This window comes from Hypanus sabinus, chromosome 1 (assembly GCF_030144855.1).
Source record: "Hypanus sabinus isolate sHypSab1 chromosome 1, sHypSab1.hap1, whole genome shotgun sequence".
NCBI classification, from domain to species: Eukaryota; Metazoa; Chordata; class Chondrichthyes; order Myliobatiformes; family Dasyatidae; genus Hypanus; species Hypanus sabinus.
Window position 1 is genome coordinate 108,063,814 of NC_082706.1, and position 25,853 is coordinate 108,089,666.

General features: G+C 38.9%; 1 protein-coding gene across 4 annotated transcripts in view; it reads right to left on the reverse strand.

Moving 5' to 3' along the window:
• kif9 (kinesin family member 9) overlaps positions 1-25,853 on the reverse strand; it is a 92,232-nt gene that overhangs the window by 33,974 nt on the left and 32,405 nt on the right. For 3 of the 4 annotated variants that reach the window (XM_059973985.1, XM_059973992.1, XM_059974004.1), the window contains exons 6-14: positions 20,690-20,773; positions 18,467-18,559; positions 17,664-17,811; positions 16,011-16,075; positions 12,497-12,574; positions 8,946-9,014; positions 7,705-7,809; positions 3,588-3,643; positions 2,412-2,502 (exon numbers count right to left, since the gene is read on the reverse strand). In XM_059973985.1, the coding sequence (XP_059829968.1) occupies positions 2,412-2,502; positions 3,588-3,643; positions 7,705-7,809; positions 8,946-9,014; positions 12,497-12,574; positions 16,011-16,075; positions 17,664-17,811; positions 18,467-18,559; positions 20,690-20,773 (789 nt within the window). The remainder of the gene's footprint in view (positions 1-2,411; positions 2,503-3,587; positions 3,644-7,704; positions 7,810-8,945; positions 9,015-12,496; positions 12,575-16,010; positions 16,076-17,663; positions 17,812-18,466; positions 18,560-20,689; positions 20,774-25,853) is intronic. The other variant, XM_059974001.1, reaches the window with a different exon arrangement.

Here is a 25,853-nt window from a genome sequence, read left to right on the forward strand (position 1 = left end):
GGTGGTGTGGTACATCTCAGGCTTCTCCACCTGATGACAACAGCAAGAAGGCAGCATGACCCAGATGGTGGCAATCCTACCTACACAAATTTAATAGATCTTATCTACTATTCAAATATAATCGGATTGGACTGAATCTGTTGTGGTTTTTTTTTACAAATTTACTAATACCCTTTACTTTAAGTGGCTTTTAATTATATATGTATTCTCAGGTCCCATTATTTCCTGAGCCAACTAAGAAACATATGGCACATTTCTTTTCATAAATGTATAACAATACCCTTTGCAATGTACTGAAGTTCAAATGTGCTTTTAACTATATTGCATGCTCTTCTATTTTTGCACGCCTTCTTGTATTAAATTGTAGCTCCTCTCCTTATCAGCTACCTCCCAGTTTATGTTTGCAAATGTTCAAATTATATTTGCAAAACCCAAAATCAAAATTGTTCATGTAAATAGTGACACAAACACTGAATCTTCAGTCAGTCTTTAAAAGACCCCTTGGAGAGTACAGCATTGGAATCGACAGATGACTTTAACATGCTTTTGCTGTTGGCAGACCATGATGGCAAAACAACTGATTCTAACCTATAGTGCCCTACCAAACACCCACCCACTCATATCCCTCAACCATTTACTTTTCAGCATATTGGTAGCTTTTAAGCACCATTACTAAAAGCCTAATTGTTTTCCCTCCTCCCAGACAGGGGTAAACACAACTAAAGATATTAATCCATCCAGTGAATGCAATGACATATGCGACATGAATTGCTGGCACAAGTGCTGGCAAGTTGCACAAGTGCATTGGTCATACGGACCATATGGAAAGTACCTCAGTCATGTTATGACGTCAAATAACACCATTTAAGAAATAATTGACTGGAGATCCTTCTTGATGGATTGTCTTTAAAATCTTTAAAGGGCTCTGCTATTGGAGAGGTTTCACTTTCAGTGAAAAGTTAAACTGAAGATCTATAAAAGCTTTGGTTCTATAAAATAATGTGGGGACGGGTGAGTCCTGTGCTGGATGTCCTGCTAACTTAAGGAATTGCTTCTCCTTTCCAGGTGTAGTGATCGCCATAGGACCACTGATTGGCTTACCATGCAAGAGGTCACTCACATATGGCCTCTTCTATACTACTGTACTGTTCCTATAGCAACACCTTCAGGTGGCATCCCTTTCTTACTGAGTTTGCTATGTCATGGCATGATCGAGTGTCCAGCGGTATAACTGGGCAGGCAGGCTGGGCTCAATAGCCTTGTTTGGCAGCCAGATTAGGAGAAGGACAACTCTGATTCCAAATCCTGATAAATGGGACTCATTAGCCTTGCCAGGCAATCTGCCTAGGACAGCCTTTCTCAACCTTTTTGCCTTGGAGGAACTCTTGAAATTATTTTCAGTTCTCAGGGAACCCCTGTGTACCCCAGTATTATATCTGCAGCTCACTGTATGTTAGTATTTTTAGCCAACCTTTCTGGAAAAAAACAGGCAGTTAAGCTTAGGTTACCTTTCTTGAAATTAATCTCTTTCTTTCCCTTTCATAAATTTTAAAAACTCATAAGTCAAACATAATAAATTTCTGTTAAATAACTGTTAAATAACCTAAATGGGATTTATTTTTTTCTAAAGGTAGGCTCAGTAGATTTAATTTAAATAATGCTTGTAAGTTGATCTTAATTGATGCTATTTACAGTGTGAAAATTTATTGACAATATTGAATAGTAAAGTTACACAAAAACCGTAAGTCAAAACAATATGAATAAAAATATAGCCCAAGACACAACTTTACACAAGACTTTGAAAAAACATTTTATTACTAAGTGACGTGATCAGGCTCAAATGTAGACCTAGCACGTGAAACTTGTGTTTGTTTTTTGCTGCACAAATCAGTTGGTAACGCGTAAAGGGATTGTGAATGGGTCACTGCCTACCACTGCAAGCGCTAGCTAGCATTGCACCAAGTTCAAAAAACAATGTTTTTCTTTTTAATCATGATCTCTTGTGGAAACCTAGGGTTCTGCGGAACCCCAGTTGAGAAACCCTGGTCTTGGAGAAGGAAATCTTTGATACTTAACCTACAGTCTAGTAGTCGCTGCAGTCATCACAATTCACTGTGCAATTGTGGAATGTACCCCAACCTAAAGAACTTAATCAATTTGCACACACCAATTGTCACTATAAACCTACGTAGTACAGGCAGGAAGAAAAGTCCTACAGTGATGGAGTTCCCTCCTGATCTTCGCAAGCAAAGATCCAGCCTTCCATAAAATAATGCATTTTTTTTCTTTTTCTAAATTATTCTTAAGTGCCACATACACCCTCCCTCACTAGATAATTGTGCATACGTATCAAAGTCCCCATAATAATCCAGTTCTGAAGAACAGTTATTCTTAGGATTTCAGACACTCACCGGATCAGCCGGAAGGTCTGAAGATTTACTATTTTTATCAATGAGGATGTACCTCCTCCGCAATGCAGCCTCAATGTCCTGTTCCTGTTGTCTTGGGGTAATAAAGGGAAAGGTTGTTTTTGAAAATGAACTGAATTATGGAAAAGGCTCACAGTCTAATATTTATTCATGCAGCTTCTTTTGCTATCTTTTCCTTATCTGAACCTTGCCACTGACACAGGGCTCGAGTAAAAAGAGGAGTTTAGCTTGTTGCAGAGGAAGGTTTTGACTAGGCATATTCAAAGCCACCTTTCATTTCCAGTTGACCAAGAGAAGAGGTCCAGACAAGACACATGAACAGAGGGGCTAGGAATAGGGATAATAGAAAATAAGCAGGGATGTCAGACAGAGGTGGTTGCAACAGGATGAGCAAAAGTAGATGTAGCAGTTGTCAGGTATGTAAGAGTTAGAAGCATGGGCAGTGACAGAGTGAGATTCAATAGAGCATTCTGAGAGATGCAGTAGGTGCAAAAAAAGATCGCAGTAGTTCCAGAGAAAACTGACTATTGATGTAGATAGCTCACGGTGGACGCATAGAGATTGGGTTGGATGGAGAGAGAGAGAGCACACAATGGATGCAGGGAGAGAATCCACAGTAGATGCAGAGAACCTACAGTACTTGCAGGGAAACATTCAAGTGGATGAAGAGAAAAACTGTTATAGATGCAGTTAGAGGTATCAGAAGAGGTAGAAACAGGCAAAAGCAGAAGAATTAACAATAAAAATCAACAGGGATGTAGACAGCAGTAAAGCTGAGGTCTGGGAGGAAGGGGTGAGGAAGTTGGGGGTTGGGATAGATTAGAATGGACACAAAAATGAATACATTTGGTGGGTCAGTGCAGAAGGAGTTTGACTACATTGTATCTTTGGTGCATCTGCAGAGAAAGTGATTTTTTTCAGGTAGTGTGGAGGAAACTTTGTTATATATCTGAGCACTCTGTAACTGATTTAGGAACAAGGGCATAGACAGCTTTGTTCTGTTACCTAACCACAATGCAACTTGTCTGCATGTATTTTATGGAGTAGGATGGAGAACTTTTCCACTGCCGCTTCCCTAGGAATGTTTTATATGCAGGGAATCATCACAACTTAATGAGCATGTAATTATTTAAGATAAGAGTGTACATCAATACTTACTGCAAAATAATCTTGAATTGTGCAAAGGACTCACGGAGTTGCCTGACATTTGTAATCTTTTGTTTTAGAGAAAGAATTGTAATGTCAATGTTAGCATAATCAACATAAACAATTATTTCACTATCTCTTTAAGGTTATAACTTCAATCTCTGTGACAGATATTTTTCTTAAATAAACTAAATTCAGATTTTCAGAACGGCTTTCATGGATCCATTATATGTCCTTACCTATATAGTCAGATTCTTATTGGAAAATTGTGGCTCCTTCTCAGCTTCAGCATTAATGGTCAATACTCTCAGCAGTTTTTAAGAGCAGTTTACTACCCAGTTTTTCGTTATGTTACAAGATGACTCAATATTAGTTTTGAAATTGAAAATACTAGATCATAAGTTCTGGCAGTACATGTCATCTTGTTTTCAACTACATATGGATTAAAGAATAAGCTGATGAGATGCATTATTGTCCTCAAAGGTGACCGGCTTAATTCACACCAGTTTAGGTGGACAGGAGTAACACATCCATATCAAGTGAGTTTAATATGTAAAATACCACCCATGCTTAGCTTTCTTGGTAACTCAAAACAGCAATATTCCTAACAGCTTGAGATGTACTTGCCAGATTATAGCAGACTTTAACAACCTCCAGGAAGACCTGTTCTCACATTAACCATGATGATGAAATTAAGAAATGCCCTTAGTTTTTTTGTGGCTAAGTCATTTCCAGATTACTGCCAGACACATATCTAGGATCTCCCAGTTAAAGACAGGCATAAATACTATTTTTGGTAGACAGTTTTCCAAATTTGGATGTGCTGCATGAGGTGGAATGAAATGTAAAGGGGTTTATATCCCTGGTCAGTTAAGTTCTTGGGATGGGAGGGGATGATGTATAGTGTTGCTATACATACATAACATCAGTGCTACAGATCAACCAGGATTCAAAAGATCAACGAAGTGTTAAAATAATGTTCTTCCACTGAGCAACCACAAAAAACATGTGCATTCCAAATGCACTGCAAGTGCAATGACATTTATTTCCTTTCATTATCAAACCTCTGTAATCTGTATGAACCTTTAAAAATGTTTAAGGGGCGGTTTTAAGAAAAATATAGATAGTCCTTCAAACATTACAAATGACACGTGTAAGATGACAAATCAATAAAACACAAAAATTGTACAGATTCAGTTTCAGACTTAGATTTATTTATCACATGGGCATCGAAACATGCAGTGAAATGCATTGTTTGTATTCACAACCAACAAATCCAAGGATGTGGTAGGGGCAACCTGTAAGTGTTGCCACACTTCAGGAGCAAACAAAAATTTTAAAATGACTAGATATTACTGATGAACTGAATGACATGCTGAAGATGTACTTTGGATGTCCAGGACCTCCAGAAAGTGTCCACAGATGGGTAATTGATAAGTTCATGGCCTAAGGTAGAAGGAGATGAGTTATACAGCTCTCGTTACATGCACATGCAGGTCAACTCTTTGAGTGATTATGCAGAAAGTTTGAAGTTAGTAGCTCATCTCCTTCCACTCTAGGACACAAATGTATCAATCACCCCTGATGTGTTATTAACTGATGAGTTATTAACTTCAAACTTTCTGCATAATCACTCAAGGAGTTGAACTGCATGTGCATGTAAGGAAAGCTGTATAACTCATCTCCTTATACTTTAGGCCACAAACTTATCAATCACCCCTGCTGTGGACACTTTCTGGAGGTCCTAGATCCGTATGCTCCACAACTAAGTGTGTAAATGTAGGAGGGGACTATGTTGAAAAATAAATGTGCTAGGTTTTCTAAAATTGACTCCTTCTACCTTAGGCCATGAACTTATCAATCACCTCTCGTATTAATAATCAACTCAAAAGGTGAGTTGAAACCCTCACAACCAAGAATGAGCAACAAGGAAAAAATGGTGAAAATTTATGTGATTCAACTGAACAATAAAAATTAGACAATTGGATTGATATAACTACAAAGATTTAGCCTTCATTTTCCTATGCTCATGTACAAATATTATGACAGAACAGAAATACAAGCAAGTTATTACTGTCATGGTTAAGATACTGTTGAATGATGGACATATCAGTACTCAGATGAAGACCATTTTATATCCTGTCATGCAGGGGCAGAATTAAAATAATAAGAGAAGACAACAGTTTGCGTACTGAGAACACAGGTGTGAGGATGCAAATGGATAATGAGTGAGAAAGTTGAGTGCTTTGAATGGAATTTTTGAATTCCATATCCATTTTGTTATAAGCCTCATATCAGAATAGGTCAGTGGATATTGTATACATTGAATATACAATTTGACAAGGTACTGAAAGAGTAAATTACCTCTTATCTATGCTATTCATTAAAACTCCCTAAACTCGAGCAGATTTATCAAACATGTTTTCCTTTATCAAAGTGTATGCTTACTCTGCCCAATTCTATCATTATTTTCAATAAATATTATTTTTTAAATATTAGCTTTATTTATGACACACACATTGAAATATAGTGAAATGTGTTGTTTGTGTCAAATCAAATCAGCAAGGATTGTGCTGAGTAGTTCGCAAATGTTGTCATGTTTCTGCGCCAACATAGCATGCTCACAACTCACTAGCCCTAAGTAAACGTCTTTGGGAGAAAACCCATGTGATCACAGACAGAATGTACAAACTCCTTACAGACAGGTAGGAAACGATTCCCAAACTTACACTTGGTTGTTGTAATGTGTTGTGCTATCCGCTATGCTACCACGTTTTCCAATGCCCTGTTAATACTACCTTAATAAATGAATCCAGCATTTTCTCTATCATTGATGTCAAGCAAATTGGTCTATATTTCTCAGTTTTCTTAGTGAACTTATCCTTGCCAACTAACTCTCACACCACCACCCCTCCCCCATCTATGGAAACAAATGTAGAATCAATGGAGTTCTGGAAATTGGCAACTATAGGCATTCCTTTCAGAACCATGGGATGGCAATCATGGGATCCTAGGAATTCATCAGCTTTCAGTCTTATTAATTTCAGCAATACTATTATTTTCTCAACTCAGGCTGATATTTTCAAGTCGTCATTGACTCTAATCCTGTTGGCCTTTACCATCTCCTCTGAAGAAGACTACACAGAAGAACTGCTAAAAGTAGACACAAAATGCTTCTTTGACTTCTCTGCCACTTTCTTTTTCCCTGATGTAACTTTTTTATGCCTTAGTAAGTTAGGGGTCCATATAAACTTTTGCTTACATTTTACAAGTCTACTGAAGATTTTGGAATTTGTTTTTCACTGATTACCTTTCTATTCAACTTTTCCTTTTCTTATTAATATTTTCGACCCTCCTTCATTGAATCCTGAAATGTTCCCAATCCACAGGCTTATTGTTTTACTGGCAATATTAGATACCTTTTCCTTTGACCTAATACCCAAAACATTAACTGCTTATTCCTTCCTGACTTGCTGAGTTCCTCCAGTATTTTGTATGTGCCACAAAGATTTCTAGCATATACAGAACTGCTGTGTTTTCCATCCTACACTTCTCAGGATAGCCAGGGCTGGTCTATTTTTCCTAGTTCCTCTTTGCTTTAAATAACCCTTGTTATTCAATTCACCAGGGCAATGTTCTAACAGGAAAAAATTTATCTTTCTCCAGTGCTGATGCCATTACCATAATGAAACCCATTCATTCAAGCTACTCACTGAGCCACATATTCAACTCTTTGATCTCATCGATTTGATTTCAATTTACATACTGCTCAGGTAAGGATAATAGCCTTTGTTGTTCTGCTTTCCAATATATCAATCTAATATCCCATCAATAAGACAACATCTTTGATGATACCTGATTGTTAGCCCAAATCTTGTATTCACAATTGTCTGACTTACAGACAAGACTCCTATCCTTAAGCAACGGTAATACACAAAGTTCAATGTATTTCATTAAAGTGGGTAAATTAGCTACAGAAAGCAAGCATTACATCTGTAACAGAGCTTGTGAAGGGGAATCATTGCTTGTTGTAACCATATCTGTGACCATTACTGTGAAAGGTGTGACTCCTCAACAGTACTGCCATATTTCCTAGGTAAATTTTTTTTAAAGGTTTTCAGTCACTCACATTAATTTCTTCTATTGTTCCATCTAAGTACCTACAGACTTGAGTTTTGATGTCTTGAATCTGATTTGCAGTTAAAGTTTCGTAGCTGACTTGTCGACGGTTAGCCTATTTAGGAAAGAAGAATATATCACTTGACAACTGAGGAATTACAGGAATACTTCATTTAATAACTAGAAAAAATGTTAGGGTTTGGCAATTTTCTGTAGCCAGAGCTAATTGTGAGAATAGATCATTCAAAATTTGGAGATACAGTAAATTCCAAGAATATATTGCTTAATAATTTGTAAGAATATCTGTATCATAGTTTCCCAAACAGAGTACACACAATATACCTGTATAATTTGACATCCAGAGATAAAAACAATGAGGAAGCCGCTGATATTCAAGCTAATTTCTAGAGTATATCCATTGCTATTCAGAGAAAGTTTCTGGAACATATTACTCAATATCTACAGAGAACTGCAGGAATATTATCTATAGATATCCAGACAGCTTTACAAAGGTACATTATTTTATAATGAGGTATATTACAAAAATGTATAACTGGGCATCCAAAGAAAATTCTTCTCCAAAGTAAAATCTACAATAATTGCTGGAAAAATAGAATATCCAGAGAGCATTGATTGAGTATGTCATACAAAATCAAGACAATTTCTTGAGGAAGTTTGAAAATCACTCAGTAGCTACATGGGCCAGAACGGCATCTCTAAATAAAATAAAATATTTCAGAAGTACACATCTAGTTATTCAAAGGGATTTTAAGTGTTCGAGCAGTAAATGGAAATATCAATACTGAATATCCAAACATAAAAATATTGATGTGAAATGATATCACATAGTTGTAAATGTCTGTGTTGCTATGAACAGCATAATAAACAGATAGAAAGCACTATATACAAATTCTGGAGGAACTCAGCAGGCCAAGCAGCATCTATGGAAAGAGTACAGTCGAGGTTTCAGACCGTACTATCGAAGGTCTTGGCTCAAAGCATCGACTGTGCTCTTTTCCATAGATGCTGCCTGGCCTGCTGAGTTCCTCCAGCATTTTGTGTGTGTTATTTGGATTTCCAGCATCTGCAGATTTTCTCTTGTTTGAGATAGAAAGCACTCTACAGTCAGGTATTATTAACTTGAAAAATCATACTTCCAAACATGTTCAAAATCAATCATACTTTCAGTTTCTTAGCTAATATTTGTGCTATCAAAAATGATGCAAATATTTGAAGGATGTAATATCTCACCAGTATATTATACATAGCCAGCTCATCCTGAAGTACCTGGATGTCATACTGAAGTTTCTGAATTAGTTTCTGGGATAAAGAAACATAACTTAAATAAGGATGGGATATTAATTTTCTAAAGATCATTAGCTCTCTCTTTATCACTTATCGATGGTTGCTTTTTTGTGTCATATTCATTTTTCACAAGGGACTGGATATTTATGGATAGAAATGTTGAAGGCAAGGGTGAATGTGGAGAATAGCTAAAAATTTAGCATGTGGAAGTCTTGCTAAATTTAGTGCTGAGACAAAGTGTTTTTTCACTCTGTTTCCAACCCAACAGCCAGTCAGACAAACCAGGCAAGAAATTCAGTGGTGCATTGGTACAGCTAGGGATAGAGCAGCAGTAACTTGTACTATACTCTTTGCTGCAGTGTATTAGCACATTAAAAATACATGCCTGTGATGTCAAATGTGTAATATTCAACATGAAGTGCCATTCAAAAAGTCCCTATATTTACAGAGGTCAGTGTATGCCCCTGTAAGTAATTACGAGAGAGAAAAAAAAACAGAAGAGTTGCTGTACAAGAAACTGAGGTACTTACAAGGAAGAAAGGTGGAAGTTGGTCCTGAATACTGCACATTCAAGATTGTGAGGGATAGGGGGTAGTCAGAAGATCAAGGGGCAAAAGTTATGTGAACATATTATGGAATAAAAAATGGTTTTAGAAGTTTGGAGATAGTAGGGGAGTGTGTAAGGGTTGGGATTATTGGCATTTTATAGGACAGAATGAGGGGGAGGGATTGTAAGAACATGAATGGAATGGGGAAATTGATAGATTGGATGCAGCAAAGGAGGCTTGCGGTAGAATATTGCAGGCAGAAAGCAAGAGAGGTTGGCAGATTGGCAAAGGTTGGATAAACTGGGCTAGAGAGAAGTCAAACTATAGGAGAGGGTCAGAATACCATGGAGCAGAAGATGGATTTGGAACATGAATAGAAAATAAGTGTGGCAGATTGTGAGTAAAGCTTAAGGATATCATAGATAGGGAGAGTAACAGAAATTATGTGCAGAAAAGTTAAGAAAACTATAGTTGAAAAAGTTAGGTTCTTGCAGCAGAAGGGGGTCAGATCAAGGTGAGAAAAAGTTTAATAAAAGTTGAAGAGGGGTTGGAGAACTGAAGAACAGAAGAGTGGTTTTGAGGACCATGATGTAGGAGGTGAATCAAAAGATAATATGAGAGAAGGAGTTAGTTAGAAGAGAGAAACAAACAGCATAATCCGCAGATTTTAGGGAAAAAGGGGCTTACAAGGAGAACCAGGAGAAATACAGGAAGATCATTCAAGGAGCCAATTTGGAAAGCACTCACATTCTGTCTCACAAATACACTGAGGGACTTAATTGAAATATTATGACAAAATAACCTACCTTGAAAGACAAAGGTATGTACATGTACAATAGCCTATAAAAAATAGCCTTCCACCATCTATTGATGCACCAGGAATCTAACTTCCATACCAGGGATTTCATTACACATTCTAAGAAATGCATTATAATAAGAGGTTCTGTACTTTGTGTAGATAATAAAACAAGGTCCTTTGATTCTTGGGTCATGATAGTAGACTAAAGTTCCAATAAGACTACTTGAAAAACAGCGGATAACTATTCCTAGATCATAACTTATGCTTTTCCTTCAATTAATATCACAAATGAACATTAGGCACATTTATCCATCTGCTACTTGTGTGGGTAAAAGAAGAAATTCCCTAGCTAACAATAGAGACTGTTTTTCAAAAATAAACAGAAAAGGCCAAGTTCACTCAACATATTCTCATAAGGCATACTCTCCAATCCAGGCAACATCCATGTAAATCTCCTCTGCATCCTTTCTATAGTTTCCGCAGCCTTCCTGTAGTGAAGTGACCAGAACTGAGCACAGTACTCCCAAGTGTGGTCTGACCAGGGTCTTATATAGCTGTAACATTACCTCTCGGCTCTTGAACTCAATCCCACAGTTGATGAAGGCCAATGCACCGTATGCCTTCTTAACCACACAGTCAACCTGCACAGCAGCTTTGAGTTTCCTATGAACTCGGACCCCAAGATCCCTCTGGTCCTCCGCACTGCCAAAAGTCTTACCACTAATATTCTGCCATCATATTTGACCTACTAAAATGAACCACTTCACACTTATCTGTATTGAACTCCATCTGCCACTTCTCAGTCCAGTTTAGCATCCTATCGATGTTCTGCTGTAACCTCTGATGGCCCTCCACACTATCCACAACCTTGGTGTCATCAGCAAATTTTCTAACCCATCCCTCCACTTCCTCACCCAGGTCATTTATAAAAATCACAAAGAGAAGGGGTCCCAGAATGGATCTCTGAGGCACACCACTGGTCACCAACCTCCATGCTGAATATAACCCGTCTGCAACCACTCTTTGCCTTCTGTGGGCAAGCCAGTTCTGGATCCACAAAGCAATGTCCCCTTGGATCCCATGTCTCCTTACTTTCTCAATAAGTCTTGCATGGGGTACCTTATCAAATGCCTTGCTGAAATCCATATACACTACATCTACTACTCTACCTTCATCAACGTGTTTAGTCACATCCTCAAAAAATTCAATTGGGCTCGTAAGGCATGACCTGCCTTTGACATAGCCATGCTGACTATCCCTAATCACATTATGCCTCTCCAAATGTTCATAAATCCTGACTCTTAGGATCTTTTCCATCAACTTACCAACCAGATTCTTCCACTAACCTGCTCATTAGGGAAATTTTTACTGTGGCCAACTAGCCAACCAACCTGTATGCCTTTGAATGGATGAAACCAGAGCACGCTGAGGAAACTCACGGGATCGTGGAAAGAATGTGCCACTCTATAGATATGGCACTAGAGGTCATGACTGAACTTGGGTCACTGCAGTTGTGAGGCAAAAGATTTACTATATGTGTCATAATGTTGCACCATGTTGGGTTTGAATTGGGTCGGCTGTCAAAGAAATCATGTCCTTGGGCTTGGATCAGACTTGATTGCCATGGTTGCAATAAGTTTTGTTTTTATATTCAATGAGATGCCTGGATGTCTGGAATGCACAACCTGGTTTGGTGGTAGAGGCAAATACATTAGGGGCTTTTAAGATATGTTTGGATAGGCACATGGGTGTAAGGAAGATGGAGGGATATTTGGAATGGTGTAGATAGGAGGGATTAGTGATTTTGATTTGCTTTTAGCGGTTTTAGCAGAACATTGTGGGCTGAGTGGCCTGTTCCTGTGCTGTACTATTTTATGAGAGCTCCAAAATCCAAAATTCAAAAACAGAAATTAAAATCTAACTTATTGTTTCTGAACAAGGACATAAATTTGAAATGTGTCTTGCTTACCTCTACAGATGCTGCCTGATTTGCTAAATGTTTCCAGCAATTTTTTAATGAAGAAAGAGAAATATTCTCTTTAGGAGTGAGATTACAGAAATATTATACTAATATTCTGTATTTGTGATGTCTGAATGCTTATATGTGTTAGAAAGAATTATGAAATAAAATCAATAATTTGTACACTCACCATAGGGTCACTATGTACATTAGCAACTGGTTCAGCTGGTATACGTTTCATTCTTGATGCAAACCGGAGTGTAGAGAGCTGAATCAAAAGAATGACACTATCAGCCTCCAATTAGGAAGATGTTTATTTTGGTTTATACCTTTTAAAAGCTTTCTGTAGTCATCATTATTAATGTGTGAGTTCAATGTATGTTCAAGAGTTAGTGGATCACTTGTGCTCCAAAGTCAAAAGTAGTACTGTATCCAGCAGATCTCCATATTTACTAAAGTTCTAGATTTGAAATAACGATTAAAAACAAATGCTTTCCTCTTAGGCTTTCTCCATATTAATACACTTTCTATCATCCTGCCACAACCCAGACCAGAGTTGGAAAGTGACACCTTCCAAATTTATGTCTTACTTTTAAACTAGGCAGTGCATTTACATAAGAACTACATGAGGAGTTTCTTTGGAGTTAAATCAATTTGTGTGCCATTTGGTGCCATTTGCACTGAATGGGAAATGTATCAAAAGTGAAAATGATTTGCCATTCTTGGGATATATGCATTATTGACAGAACTGATTTTCAGTCCCGGTCCCAGAGAAGGTGATGCTAAGCCTCTTTCAACTGCTTACAGTAGTTTGAGGCAAATGAACAGGCTGTATGGTTACCACAGAAGAAATCAAGAATTGTTTGTGATAATATTGGATTAGAGGCCACACTAGTTGTGTGAGGAAAGTTTCTTTTCTAGACTAAACTTGGATAACAGAGCTGTGGTAGGGCTTGAATGCTATCACCCACAAAGCCAAACCAAGCAACGTAAATGACAACAAAATTTCACTCCCATATGAGCTCAATACCTTTTATGCTCACTCTGACCAACAGAACATGAGGGTCCCCTCACAAATCCCCACAACCCCCAATGACTGTGATTTCAGTCTCTGAGGCCAACCTGAGAGCACCCTTAGGAAGCTGAATTGTTGGAAAGCATCTGGCCCTGACAGCATACCAGGCCAGGTACTGAAAACATGCTAATCAACTTGCTGGAGCATTTACAGATATCAACATTTTTCTTGAGCAGCCCGAGGTACCCACAAATAAAGGAGCTTAGGTCCCAACACCCAGGTTCAGGAACATTCATTACCCCAGAACCATCAGGCTCCTGAACCAGCATAGATAACTTCACTCACCAAAACTCTGAACTGAGGGTGCGGTGTAATGACTCACTTTCAAGGGCCTACTTTCATGTTCTCAGTAATTATTCTATTTCCACAATTTATCTTCTTTTGCACATTGGTTGGCAGTCTTTGTGTATAGTTTTTCACATATTCTGATATATTTATTTTCCTGTAAATGCCAATTAATCTCAAGGTAATATGTGGAAACATATACGGGTAACACCCCGGGAAAGGTCACTGTTAACGTAATGGTCTTTCTGTAGAAGCAGTGTTTGGGTTATGGTTAGTGATAACAGGTGCTTTGGAATGTGAGCTGGGTCCTTTGTTTGGTGGAGGTGAAAAGAGAAGACGCTGGAGAGAACTGGTCGTAAGATTTGACCCGGTGGGGGAACCGTGATTCGATGGAGCAAGGTGTCTCAGTCGACTGAGGATCGGTGAATATCACTTTTGGAGGAGTTGAGCTCCAACCTGTGCACATCTGACTGTTTAATTATAATGGGCCCTTTTTCTTCCTTTTCCTTCCTAACCATTTAGTTAAGATTCATAAATATAATTCCTTTAAGCATATGCAGTGTGCTAACTGTTATTTCTTGGCACTGAGTTGTAACAGGATAGCAAATCCTGGGGTTTGGGGTGGGAGTGTGGTCTCAATCTCATGGGTCTGGCAGGATTGGAGTCTGTATTTCCTAGACTTATGCAGCCAAGGAAACAAACAGGATTTCATAAGTACTTTGAAAATAAATTTACTTGACTCTGACTTTAAGAGAATTGTGACTGATTCATAGTCACATCAAGAGCATCAGTTTTTATTTATTCCCAGATTCTTTATAAACTCTGAATGAAGAGTCACAAATGAATAATTAGTTTTCTAATTGTCTCTCTCTCTCTCTCCACTTTCAAAAGTATTTTGGGATCTTGTTGAATGAATTTTCCTGTAAAGAAATCATCAATAGGTTCTTTTTACCCAGTGGCCATATTTATTGCATGATCCAGATGGAGATCTCAGGCAGACTGTCTGAGACCGCCACTGTCAGACCTGGACTATTCTCATCTGACATTTAGAGTTTTTATTTTGTAACAATAAGAACTGTTAGCTATCTGGAGATGAACCCAACTTTGCTCAGTGAACAGGGTGTTTAAAAATATTTAAAAGACTCAAATTTATAAACATGCAGGTGGACAGAAAAACACAATGGATCAAAGCCAAGCAATACATACATGTTGGCTTATAGACACAAATAATATCAAATTGATCATTTGAAATAAACAAAGTTAGAAGAACTTCTCGTGGAAATATGGTTTGATAGAAGCACCAGGCTGTATGAACTATCCTTGATTTCTTACTGTGTTGGATTGGAAGAAAGGCATTATATTCAATCTCAACACCTTGGTTTAGAAAAGCAGAAAACTCATGCTGCTCTGCATAGCTGCAAAACATTTTTGTACACTGTAGAAGTACTGCAGATAGTTATTGGACTCCAGTAAAAGATAATTAAGTAATGTTGTACATCAATAGTCTCGGATCAGATGGACCAGGAAAGACAATCTCTTATTATCAAACAATATAATAAAGGTTTTTAACCAAGAGTAATTGCTGTTCTCCCCCACTATGCTATGACATTTTCTGTGACATCTATCACTTATTTCGCTATACAGATACATTGACCTTCTCTCTCTCTCTCCCTCCCCTCCTTTGAGGTTGGACTTGACTCACTTCCACTTCAGTTCACCAGGTTCTGGTATGTCTGATAAAGTCAGAATGGGAACAACAGTCTGCTGCAGGATGGATGGCAGATGTTTGATGGAACAGATGGGGTGTGGATAGCATAGGAATTTTGCACTTCATCCACCTCTTATGTGATTCATTTGTGTGCTTTTGACAACTTTCTTTGCTGTTAATTATTTTTAATTGACCGTCATCCTTCCACATTGATGCATGCTCTTCTCACACATATCTAGGAAAGGTAGACTGTTTCAATGACAATTTGTCCATCTTAAACAAACATAGGTTCCACATTTAGTTACATTGTGAACTATTTAATCTGTGGCAATTGGTCAATGCTTGCATGGCAATATCTTCAAAATCTACAGTGCTCAGATGGATAGAGTAACTTAGTGTGTTGTTACTTCTTTATTTCCAGGTCAGAATCTTAGAATTTCCCACCTTACAGCAATGTGGAAGCACCATTGTACATGGGATTGCAGTGATTCAGAAGCCTGAGGGCTTTTTATCATATCACTAAGGCATAAAAACAGAAGGCCGCTAGATGATGGATCTCCCATTTTGATAATGACTTTAAGAAAAACATAGTCAAAGGAACAATGACAAATCTACGTTTTCTCATAAGGTCCTTACCGTTTCTTCAATTTGAGCAGCCTCTCCATAGATATTTGCTACCAAGATTGTGTTGCACGTTCCACCTAGAATATTGACGAGTGACTGTTAATAATACTGCAGGTTCAGACTAAAAATTGAAAGCTGTACGTTAATTGTTGTATTACTTCCACTCATGAGGGAAACGTATCTGAAAATGGATGATATAAATATATAAAAAGAACATGTCCTGGAAACTGAGGGCCTTTGCTTGTTCAGTGACATGTTGTTGGGAAATTAAGTAGCAGATTAGGTGCAAAGGGTCATGTGGTACAGTGTAGACTAATCAACCACTTAGGGGCAGTACTGTACAGTGGTGCAGCTGGTAGAGCTGCTGCTTCGTAGAACTAGAAGTTTGGGTTCAACCCTTAACTTTGCACATATTTACTGTTATCACTTGGGCTTCCTCCCACATACAGGTTGGCAGGTATCCTGGCAACTGTAAATTGCTCCTGGTGTATAGATGAGTGGTAGAATCTGGGGAAGCTGGTGAGAACATAGTAAGAATGAAAAAGACCATTATTTAGTGGAGAACAATTGAAAAAACATTGGAAAGAATCATGGAGGAAATCCTTTCATAGGTAGGACACTCACATTATGTCTCTTTGGCATGTTCTCCTGGTACCACTACAATGGCAGAGGTACAGTGAATTAAAGCTTTATTTTAATTCTCAATACCTAGGTGGGACGAGAAGGCTAATAATAAAAACCTGTTCATCCTTGCTAAGAAGTTGAAGACTGTATGATTGAGTGCTTGCTAGTTCACTTCTGTTAAAATTCATCCATGTCCATATTGGGCAGGAGTCATAAAGGTCGTGCAAGACAAGAATAACAACTTTCCTTCCCTAAATACTGTAACATTAGTAAGTGGTTGAGGTTAAACTGCAATATGAATAGGTTTTTATTTCCAATTTTAAAAAAAAACACACAAACTTTAAATTTAGGATTTCCATAATATGTCTGAGATATCTTTACTGGATTTCTAGTCCAGGTCTCTGGACCACTAGTCTAAATATAGAAATATACTAATACTCATCTCATCTACTGCCAAGTTGAGGCTAGATGCAGATTAGAGGATAACTCATATTCCATTTTGGTAAACTCCAACTTGAAAGCATTGAAATTGATTTCCCTAGTTTCCAGTAATCTCTCCTCTCTGTAATCCTGCCCCTCTGTTTTCCATTATCCCTCTGGCCCTATTGCCCCTCCCCCACACATCACCCACACCTTCCCCACCTCATTCCCTTTATTCCATGGTCCACTACCTCTCCTATCAGTTTCCATCTTTTTTAGCCCTTTGCCTCTTCCACCTATCACCTCCCAGTATCACACATCATTCTCATTTCTCCCAACCACCCCCACCCCGACTTATCTATCTTTTCCCTCTCAGTTGGATTCACCTATCACCCACTAGTTCAAGGACCTTTCCCCCTCCCCGCAAGTTTTATTGTGACTTCTGCCCTCTTTCTTTTTAGTCCTGATGAAGGGTTTCAGCCAAAATACTGACTGTTTATTTCTCTGCATAGATGCTGCTGGATTTGCTGAGTTCCTTCAGCATTTTTTTTGTGTTGATCTTATTTCATTCAATTAATTTCTAATGCTTCTGTACATTCTCTGCTTCTTCTACATGCTTACCTATGGAATCCTTCAGTACATGTGTGAGTTTGCTCTGTCTAAATGGAATGTGTTCTCTCTTGGAATCAGTAAGAGCAATAATGGCCTGCTCAAGGAAGGAGAGTGACTTATTGATGTACATAGCTTCTCGCATCACTTGTCCTTCAGACTGAAATAACAAAAAAGAAGTAGTGCAGATTAAAAGAATATGATATAATGGTTATATTGTTATTTGTGTTTTGTTTCCAATGTATTAGTGGCAGGGAAATCAAACATTTTACAACTTGGATTTCATGTTTGCCTTATTTCATTCAGAGTTTTCCTGCTTTTAACTTCAAGGTGCAAGTTGATCTTCCAGAGCAGGTATCTGTAGTCTTTGCATCAAAGACATGGGATGGATAAGGAGAAGATGGACAACTTCTTATTATCATTGTTGATTTTCATTTATCTCTGGACCAAAACTTCGAAAAACAGATGAGATGGTCATTTATTTCATTGCTTTTTGTGTTACCTTATGTGCAAAATCATTACCGAATTTACCTATGTTATAAAGAAACACTAAAATGTACTAGAGAATAATGAATTTGCTTAAAGCTATGGCAGGAAAGATGGTCTAACATTGGATAAAGGGTGTGCTATTGATCCTTTCAGGCAATGGACTGTTAACACTCTAAGTGGTTCTATCTCATCTGAAGATACCACTATTTAAAAATACGCTCATTAAAGTACACAAGTTCTCTTTTGGGTAGCTTGACTACAAATGTTTGCCCTGGAGATTTACCAGCTGAGTAAATATCAGAATGATGCATTTGATGGTCACTCACTCCTGTCTTTCCTAAACGTTCAGAACCTGCAAGATCCACCATGTTGAGTTTTGAGGTCAAGTACTTGACTTCTGAAGCTTCCTTCCATCGGGTCTGCAAACCAAGAAAATTAAGGTATAATTAAGAGGTTTTGCTAAAAAGTTAATTTGTGGAAATAGCCAATAACTGGAAGACAAGAGTTAAGTGTTTGAATAGATGAGGGATTTATTATTTGTTCATCAGCTTTCCTGATTTGCTCAGTTGCTAGTAACAATCAGTACATATAGGTCCTCCATAGAATACCCGATTTACTTACACACCAAAGAGCACTTGGGAGACCAGCAGATAAATTTTCTTGGTGCCGTGGGGCTGTTGGAATCTTCTATCAAGTGGGAACATGGTTCATCGCAATATCTGAATGGTTGAGTTAAATGTCATCCTTTCCTTTTTACTTACATTTTTGGGCATTTCTGACAGGAATGGAACCTTGTTATAACTTGAAGAGGATATGTATCTCACAACCTAAGTGAATGTTGCTCAGTATTTACTTCTGAGGCACTATAAACCAGTACCATATATAATATTCCCTATATGAACAAAATATTCAAGTTTTCCGTGTATATGCCTTTTCAACGTTCTCAAAGGCAGATTGAGAAAACCCCTGATAAGACTAGATACATATCCATGTTACTTTGTTCCAAAATCTGATCAACACATAGAGGAATAGGAATAGTTACAATTGAATTTATTTAATTCAATCAGCTCATCCTGTTTTTGAATAAAAGCAGAAGAAGATTGAAAATGTTATCCTTCTTCATCCTAAGGGTCATTTTGCTGAGATAAATGAAATAAATTCTGACGACTTTTTGTAAGATTTATGAACACCTTCCCCTTACAATTTCCCTTTCAACAATTGATGACCACCTGGTTCGACTGGTGTTCTCAACCCAGAAGGATTGGTGAGACTCAAGGCACATGACATCCCAATCACAGCATTTTCTTTATTTATTGCTAGAGGAAATTAAGGAAGAGTAATAAATAAAGAAGTTACGTCTTTTTAAACTGCTGGTGAAGGTACCCTCAGTTTTAAAGGGCAGGGAGCTTTAGATTTTAGAACAGCTGAATATGAAGGTGGTGATAGAGTTGGATGCTTTCCAATCTGGATGGAAAATGGAGGTGTTCCCAAGTATTTGTTTCCCCTGTATTCTTAACCATACAGGCTTGGAAGATGTTATAGCTAAGGCGGAAAACTGCAGTGTATTTTGCACTTGGTAAATGATGTAGCCATGCTGTGCTAGATGACTGGTGAATGTCTGATATGACAAATTCATTGTGAAGCTCTGCTGGATCCCTAACTACTGGTTTGCTGTAGTTATGTTGAACACTTCATCACACATGGTAGCATAGCAGTCAGCACAAAACACTTTCTTAAGGGTTCGATTCCCACTGCTATCTGTAAGGAGTATGTACGTTTTCTCTGTGACCATGTGAGTTTCATCCAGGTACTCCTGTTTCCTCTCACAATCAAAAGGCATACCATTAGGGTTAGTAAGTTTTGGGCATGCCACAAGCATTGCAACACTCAGAGGCTGCTCAGCACAATTCCTGCTGATTTGTTTTGATGCAAACCACGCATTTCATAGTACTGTATATTTAAAGTATATGTTACAGATAAAGTTAATCTCTCAACGTTTATCCTGGGATGTTCTTCTTGGAGGATTGAGTGAAGGTAATATCACTTAGTGTTAAGGGAATATGATTAGATCCTTTTTTGTTAGAGGCAGTCATTGCCTGACACGTATGGCTTGGATATTTAATGTAGCTTTTCCATCTGTATGTATTATGTTGCAGGTATGGTCTATTCTATATTTTGAGGAGCTGCAGGTTGAATTTAACTTCCTGTGATATCGGTGAACATCCCGTTTTTGATTCTGTGATAGAAGAAAGTTTATTGATGAAGACTGTTGGGTTTAGTTACGAGACATTTACATGTTCTTCAGATTGGCTAATAATGCTTTCAATTGTTTCTCTCGCTTGGGAATTGGTGAATTATTATTACTAATGTTAAATAGAAACCTGTTGGAATTCATTCTACTTCACATCACACCAGATTGTGCATTTATCCGGTTGTCTCATTTGAAGAATTTAAATAAATTTGTTTATTTGGCTTTTAGGTAATATGAATCAATGCATGTTGGGAAATTAACAAAGGCTGCAGGGCAAAGAGATAGCATCTCAGCTTACCTCAACATATATTGTAAAGATGCAGTGAGATCTGGAAGAGCTCTTATTCATTGAATGGGATGCAATAATTCTGTTGGTTTCACCCTGTGACATGAAAGAATAGCAGACTCATTAAAAACCACAAGGGTCAGAGAGGAATTACAGGGTAACCAAGTCAATAATGCTGCTACAAATACAAGGATACGATATTTAGTAAATACTGTGGATTCTGGTTAATTGGGACACATTGAGACCAGTACATTTTGGCCCAAATAAGCAGCTGCTCCAATTAGTCAAAATTTCATGGAAATAGTTAAAAAGGTATAAGGAAGACATTACTGTTTAACTGAGTAAAAAAACTATGTATTTAAATGAAATATAGAACAAATTAGAACACTACCAATACTATTACAATACCATAAAACAGTGTATTAGTTCTGACAGTTATCAATGGAGGAATTCATTTCGCGTACACTACGTGAATAATACCTAGTGCAGAAAATGCTTTAATGCTTGCATCCTCTAAATCTTCAAAGGTTCAATTTAATGTCAGAGAAACGTATACAATATACATACTGAAATGCTTTTTCTTCACAAACATCCATGAAAACAGAGATTGCCCCAAAGAATGAATGACAGATAAACGTAAGAACCCCAAAGTCCAGCCCAGCTCCCCCCTCCTACGCAGAAGTGGTAGCGAGCAACAATCCTCCCCCTCCCCTCACCGGCAAAAAAAAAACAATCATCGGCGCCATCACCAAGCAGTCAAGCATGACCAAAGCAATAGCAAAGACACAGATTTGCAATTACCCCAAAGACTTTGCGTTACATCCAGCATTTGACAGACCGCAGGTTCTCTCACTCTCTAATGAGGGAGAAAATGGTGTCTCCATTTTCCCAGCGAGATGGGGAGGCATAACAAACAACTTGCTGGTTTACGATGTTAAAAAGTCTGTTACATTGCTGCTTTCAAGCTCTGTGCCCGAAGATTGCAAAGATCCTGGGTCTTCGGGTCCACAGCAGATATCCTGATTCCCCAGCAACACATGGGTCTCCTGTCATTGCACTGATCCTCGATCTACCCATCTCCAGAGCCCCAAGATCTTAGGCTTCTGAATTCAAGCCGGAATCTCAGGCCAAACCCTTGGTATGCCGAACAATAGCCAGTCCTAAAATCCCGAGAATGGGTCCCATTCCCGCAAAGAACTGAAGTCATCTTTATTTTCATTATAACATTCAAGATGATCGTTGATACCTTCAAATTCTTTGTATTTCCTAACTTGTTGAAGTAGAGAAACCTTTTCATTTTCTCCCTGGCTCTTTCTGCCATCTCCAAGCCTGAATGTTTGAAATTCAGAATTGTGTTACTGCTTATTTTTCGCCAACTACTGGTGACAAAAATCACTGCTTTTTGAACAAAAATATATGCGAGTGACACTATTTAGAAACTGTTCGCTCTAAACACAGTGTGGTGCCTACAAGTGCATGTGACTGATGCTAGTTTGAAACTGTTCAATAGTCTCCTGACCAAATTAAGCAGTGTAGTGTCCCAAGTAACTTTAGGGAATCCTGGCTATTTTCTCAATTAATTTTTGTTCTTTAAGAGATGTCCCAAATAAGTGGCTGCACCAATTAACCAGTGGTCCCTAATTAAATGTAACCTACGGTACACTGAAATATTTTAATTATTGCACAGCAGTACATGCTCAATCTACAGGCAGTTATCTTTGATAACTTTGCTTATGGAGTCAACATTTAGTGAATTGTTCTCAGAGTGTGCTGATTAAACTGCCATTTCAGTCGCACTATATTTTAGAAGTTTGATCAATTATTTTTGTACCTTTACCCACTTCTGCAATTAGTTTCTTGACATATCAGATCTCAAAGCATATGTTTAATAATGGCTACTGAGATATTGAGAAATCTAGGTACGCCACTGACTGCTGGTCTTACTAGTCCATTTTGCATTAGACTTAAAGTGGTGACACAGCTGTACAGGATGGCAAAGAAGGGTTTGGTACACTGGTCTTCATCAGTCAAGGTGCTGAGTATAGAAGTTGGGATGTTAGGCTGTAATTGTGCAACATATTGTTGAGACTGCATCTGGAATATTGGCCAACAAAATGAGCCTATTCCCGTCCACCCCCCCTCTCCTCTGTCTGGCAGAACTGGTCCTCATCTCAATAATTTCTCCTTCAGCTCCTCCCACTTCCTTCAAACCAAAGGTGTAGCCATAGGTATTTGCAAGGGTTCCAACTCTGCCTGCCTTTTCATTGCCTATATGGAACAGTCCCTGTTCCAAGCCTACATTAGCATCACTCCCCAACTCTTCCTAAGCTACATCAATGAATTTATTGGTGCTGAGCTTATTGATTTCATCAACTTTTCCTCCAATTTCCACCCTGCACTCGAATTTAGATGCACCTCTATCTACCATTTCTTGATCTCTGTGTCTCCATCTCTGGAGACAGTCTATCTACTGATATCTTTTATAAACCCACTGACTCTCACAGCTACCTGGACTATACCTCTCCCACCCTGTCACTTGTAAAAATGCCATCCCTTTCTCTCAGTTCCTCAGTCTCCACCATATCTGTTCTCAGGATGAGGCTTTTCATTCCAGAACAATTGTTAAGTCAAGTCAAGTCACTTCTTATTGCCATTTCAACCATAACTATGGTACAGTACACAGTAAAAGCGAGACAGTGTTTTTCAGGACCATGGTGTTACATGAACAATACAAAAACTACACTGAACTATGTAAACCAACACAAAAACTACACTAGACTACAGACCTACCCAGGACTGCATAAAGTACACAGAACAGTGCAGGAATTACAGTAAATAATAAACAAGACAATAGGCACAGCAGAGGGCAGTAGATTGGTAGTCCGATTGTTTGGGGGGAAATCTGTTACATAAATAAACAGCTGAATGGCGGCATCCGGGATTCCGTCCGTTTCTGTACTCCCGCTGAGTATTTCGTTGCCACAGATGTAGTCCAATTTAATGTCCATTGGAAAGCAGAATGGATGGGAGAGCCGACCGGCTAGGGCTTGCTTTTTTCCTGGCACGGACTCCTGCCCGCTCGCCTCGCTTCCGCTTCCTCACTTCCTGAGTGTGGCCTCATCCTGGCAGTAGAGGAGGCAATGGACTGACATGTCAGAATCTGAAAGGGAAGTAAAATTGAAATGGGTGGCCACTGGGAGATCCCACTATTTCTGGTGGACAGAGTGAAGGTGAAGCAGTCTGCCAGGGAGGAGGTACAGACAGGTGTGGAACTTGTTCTGCTTGCAAAGATATGTACCAAGAGGGAGATCATTAGGGAGGGACGAGTGGAGAAGGGAGTCACGTGGGGAGCGATCTTGCAGAAAATGAGGAGGGAGTAAAGAGTGCTTGGTATGTGCTTGGTATGAAGGGGAACTGAGATGTTCCCTTTCAAAGAAAGGGGCTTACCTTCCTCCACCATCAATTCTGCCCTCAGCTGCATCTCTTCAATTTTACAAATATCTGCCCTCACCCCATCCTCCTGCCACCATACCAGCGATAGTGTTCCTCTTGTCCTCACCTACCACCCCACTAGACTCTGTCCAGCACATAATTCTCCATAACTTCCGCCATCTCCAACAGTATCTAGCACATCTTTACTCCCTCCTCATTTTCTGCAGAATCGCTCCCTACGTGACTCCCTTGTCCACTCGTCCCTCCCTACTGATCTCCCTCTTGATACATGTCCTTGCGAGCAGGACAAGTACCACACCTGTCCTTGCCTTCTCCCTGGCAGACTGCTTCACCTTCACTCTGTCCACCAGAAATAGTGGGATCTCCCGGTGGCCATCCACTTCAATTCTACTTCCCATTCAGATTCTGACATGTCAGTCCATTGCCTCCTCTACTGCCAGGATGAGGCCACACTCAGGATGGAGGAGTAACACCTTGTACTCCCTCTGGGTGGCCTCCAACCTGATGGCACGAACATTGATTTCTCAAATTTATGGTAATACCCCCCACCCCACCTCCTTCACCATTCCTCATTTGTGTTTCCTTACCTCCTTACTTGCCCTTCCCCTCTCTCATTTGCTCCTCCCACTTCCCTTTCTTCCATGGCCTTCTGTCCTTTCCAGATTCCCTCGTCTCCAGCCCTTTATCTCTTTCAGCAAACAACTTCCCAGCTCTTTATTTCACCCCTCCCCCTAACCTGGTCTCACCTGTAAACTGCCATCTTGTACTTCTTCCTCCCCATGCCCCACCTTCTTTCTGTGACCTCCCCTTCCTTTCTAGTCCTGAAAACGGGTCTTGACCCAAAACCTCAACTGTTTACTGTTTTCCATAGATGCTGCCTGACCTGCTGAGTTCCTTCAGCATTTTGTGTGTGTTACTTTGGATTTCCAGCATCTGGAGATCTTCTTGTGTCTGGAATATTGTGTATAGTTTTAGTCATGGTGAGTAGGAGAATAAGTGCTGATCTTATAGATGTGTATAAAATCATGACAGGCATAAACAAAGTGAATGCACACTGTCGTTTTCCCCATGCCTGAGGATTCGCTTAGGGGTGGTGGGGGGTGGAGATATAGTAGGAATGTGAGGAGCAACCTTTTCACCAAGGGGGTTGGGTGGTGGGGGGGGGGGGTAAAATTGGTACATACATGGAATGAGCTGCCAGAGAAAATGGTTGAAGCAGGTACATTAACAAAACTTTAAAGATATTTGGATAAGTACATGGATAGGGAACGATTAAAGGAATAGAGTCAAATGCAGCCAAATAGTTCAAGCTTTAAACATTTTGTTAGGCATTGATCTGTAAGGCTGAAGGGCCTGTTCCTGTGCTATATGACTCTGACTCTGTGTGTAACGTCATTACTGACACTGTTATATTCCATTCGTGAATTCATTTGGACAGAATAGTAGTAATAATATGTACTATTAGTTTCTTCTCCTAGGCTCTCACAAAAGATCCCAATCACAATGCTTAAACCCACTTAATCCAGCAGAATTGTGGTAGATTAGTAACAACGCATGATCAAACTGAGTCGTCACAGAGCTCATTTAGAGCTTATGAAGTTACACCTGCATTAAGTACACAGAAGCATAAGCATATGGATCAAGATGGTAAAGTGCCCCCTGTGGACTGAACCATACAGAGATCAATTTATACAAAGAAGGATGCACTGAACAGAATTCTTAT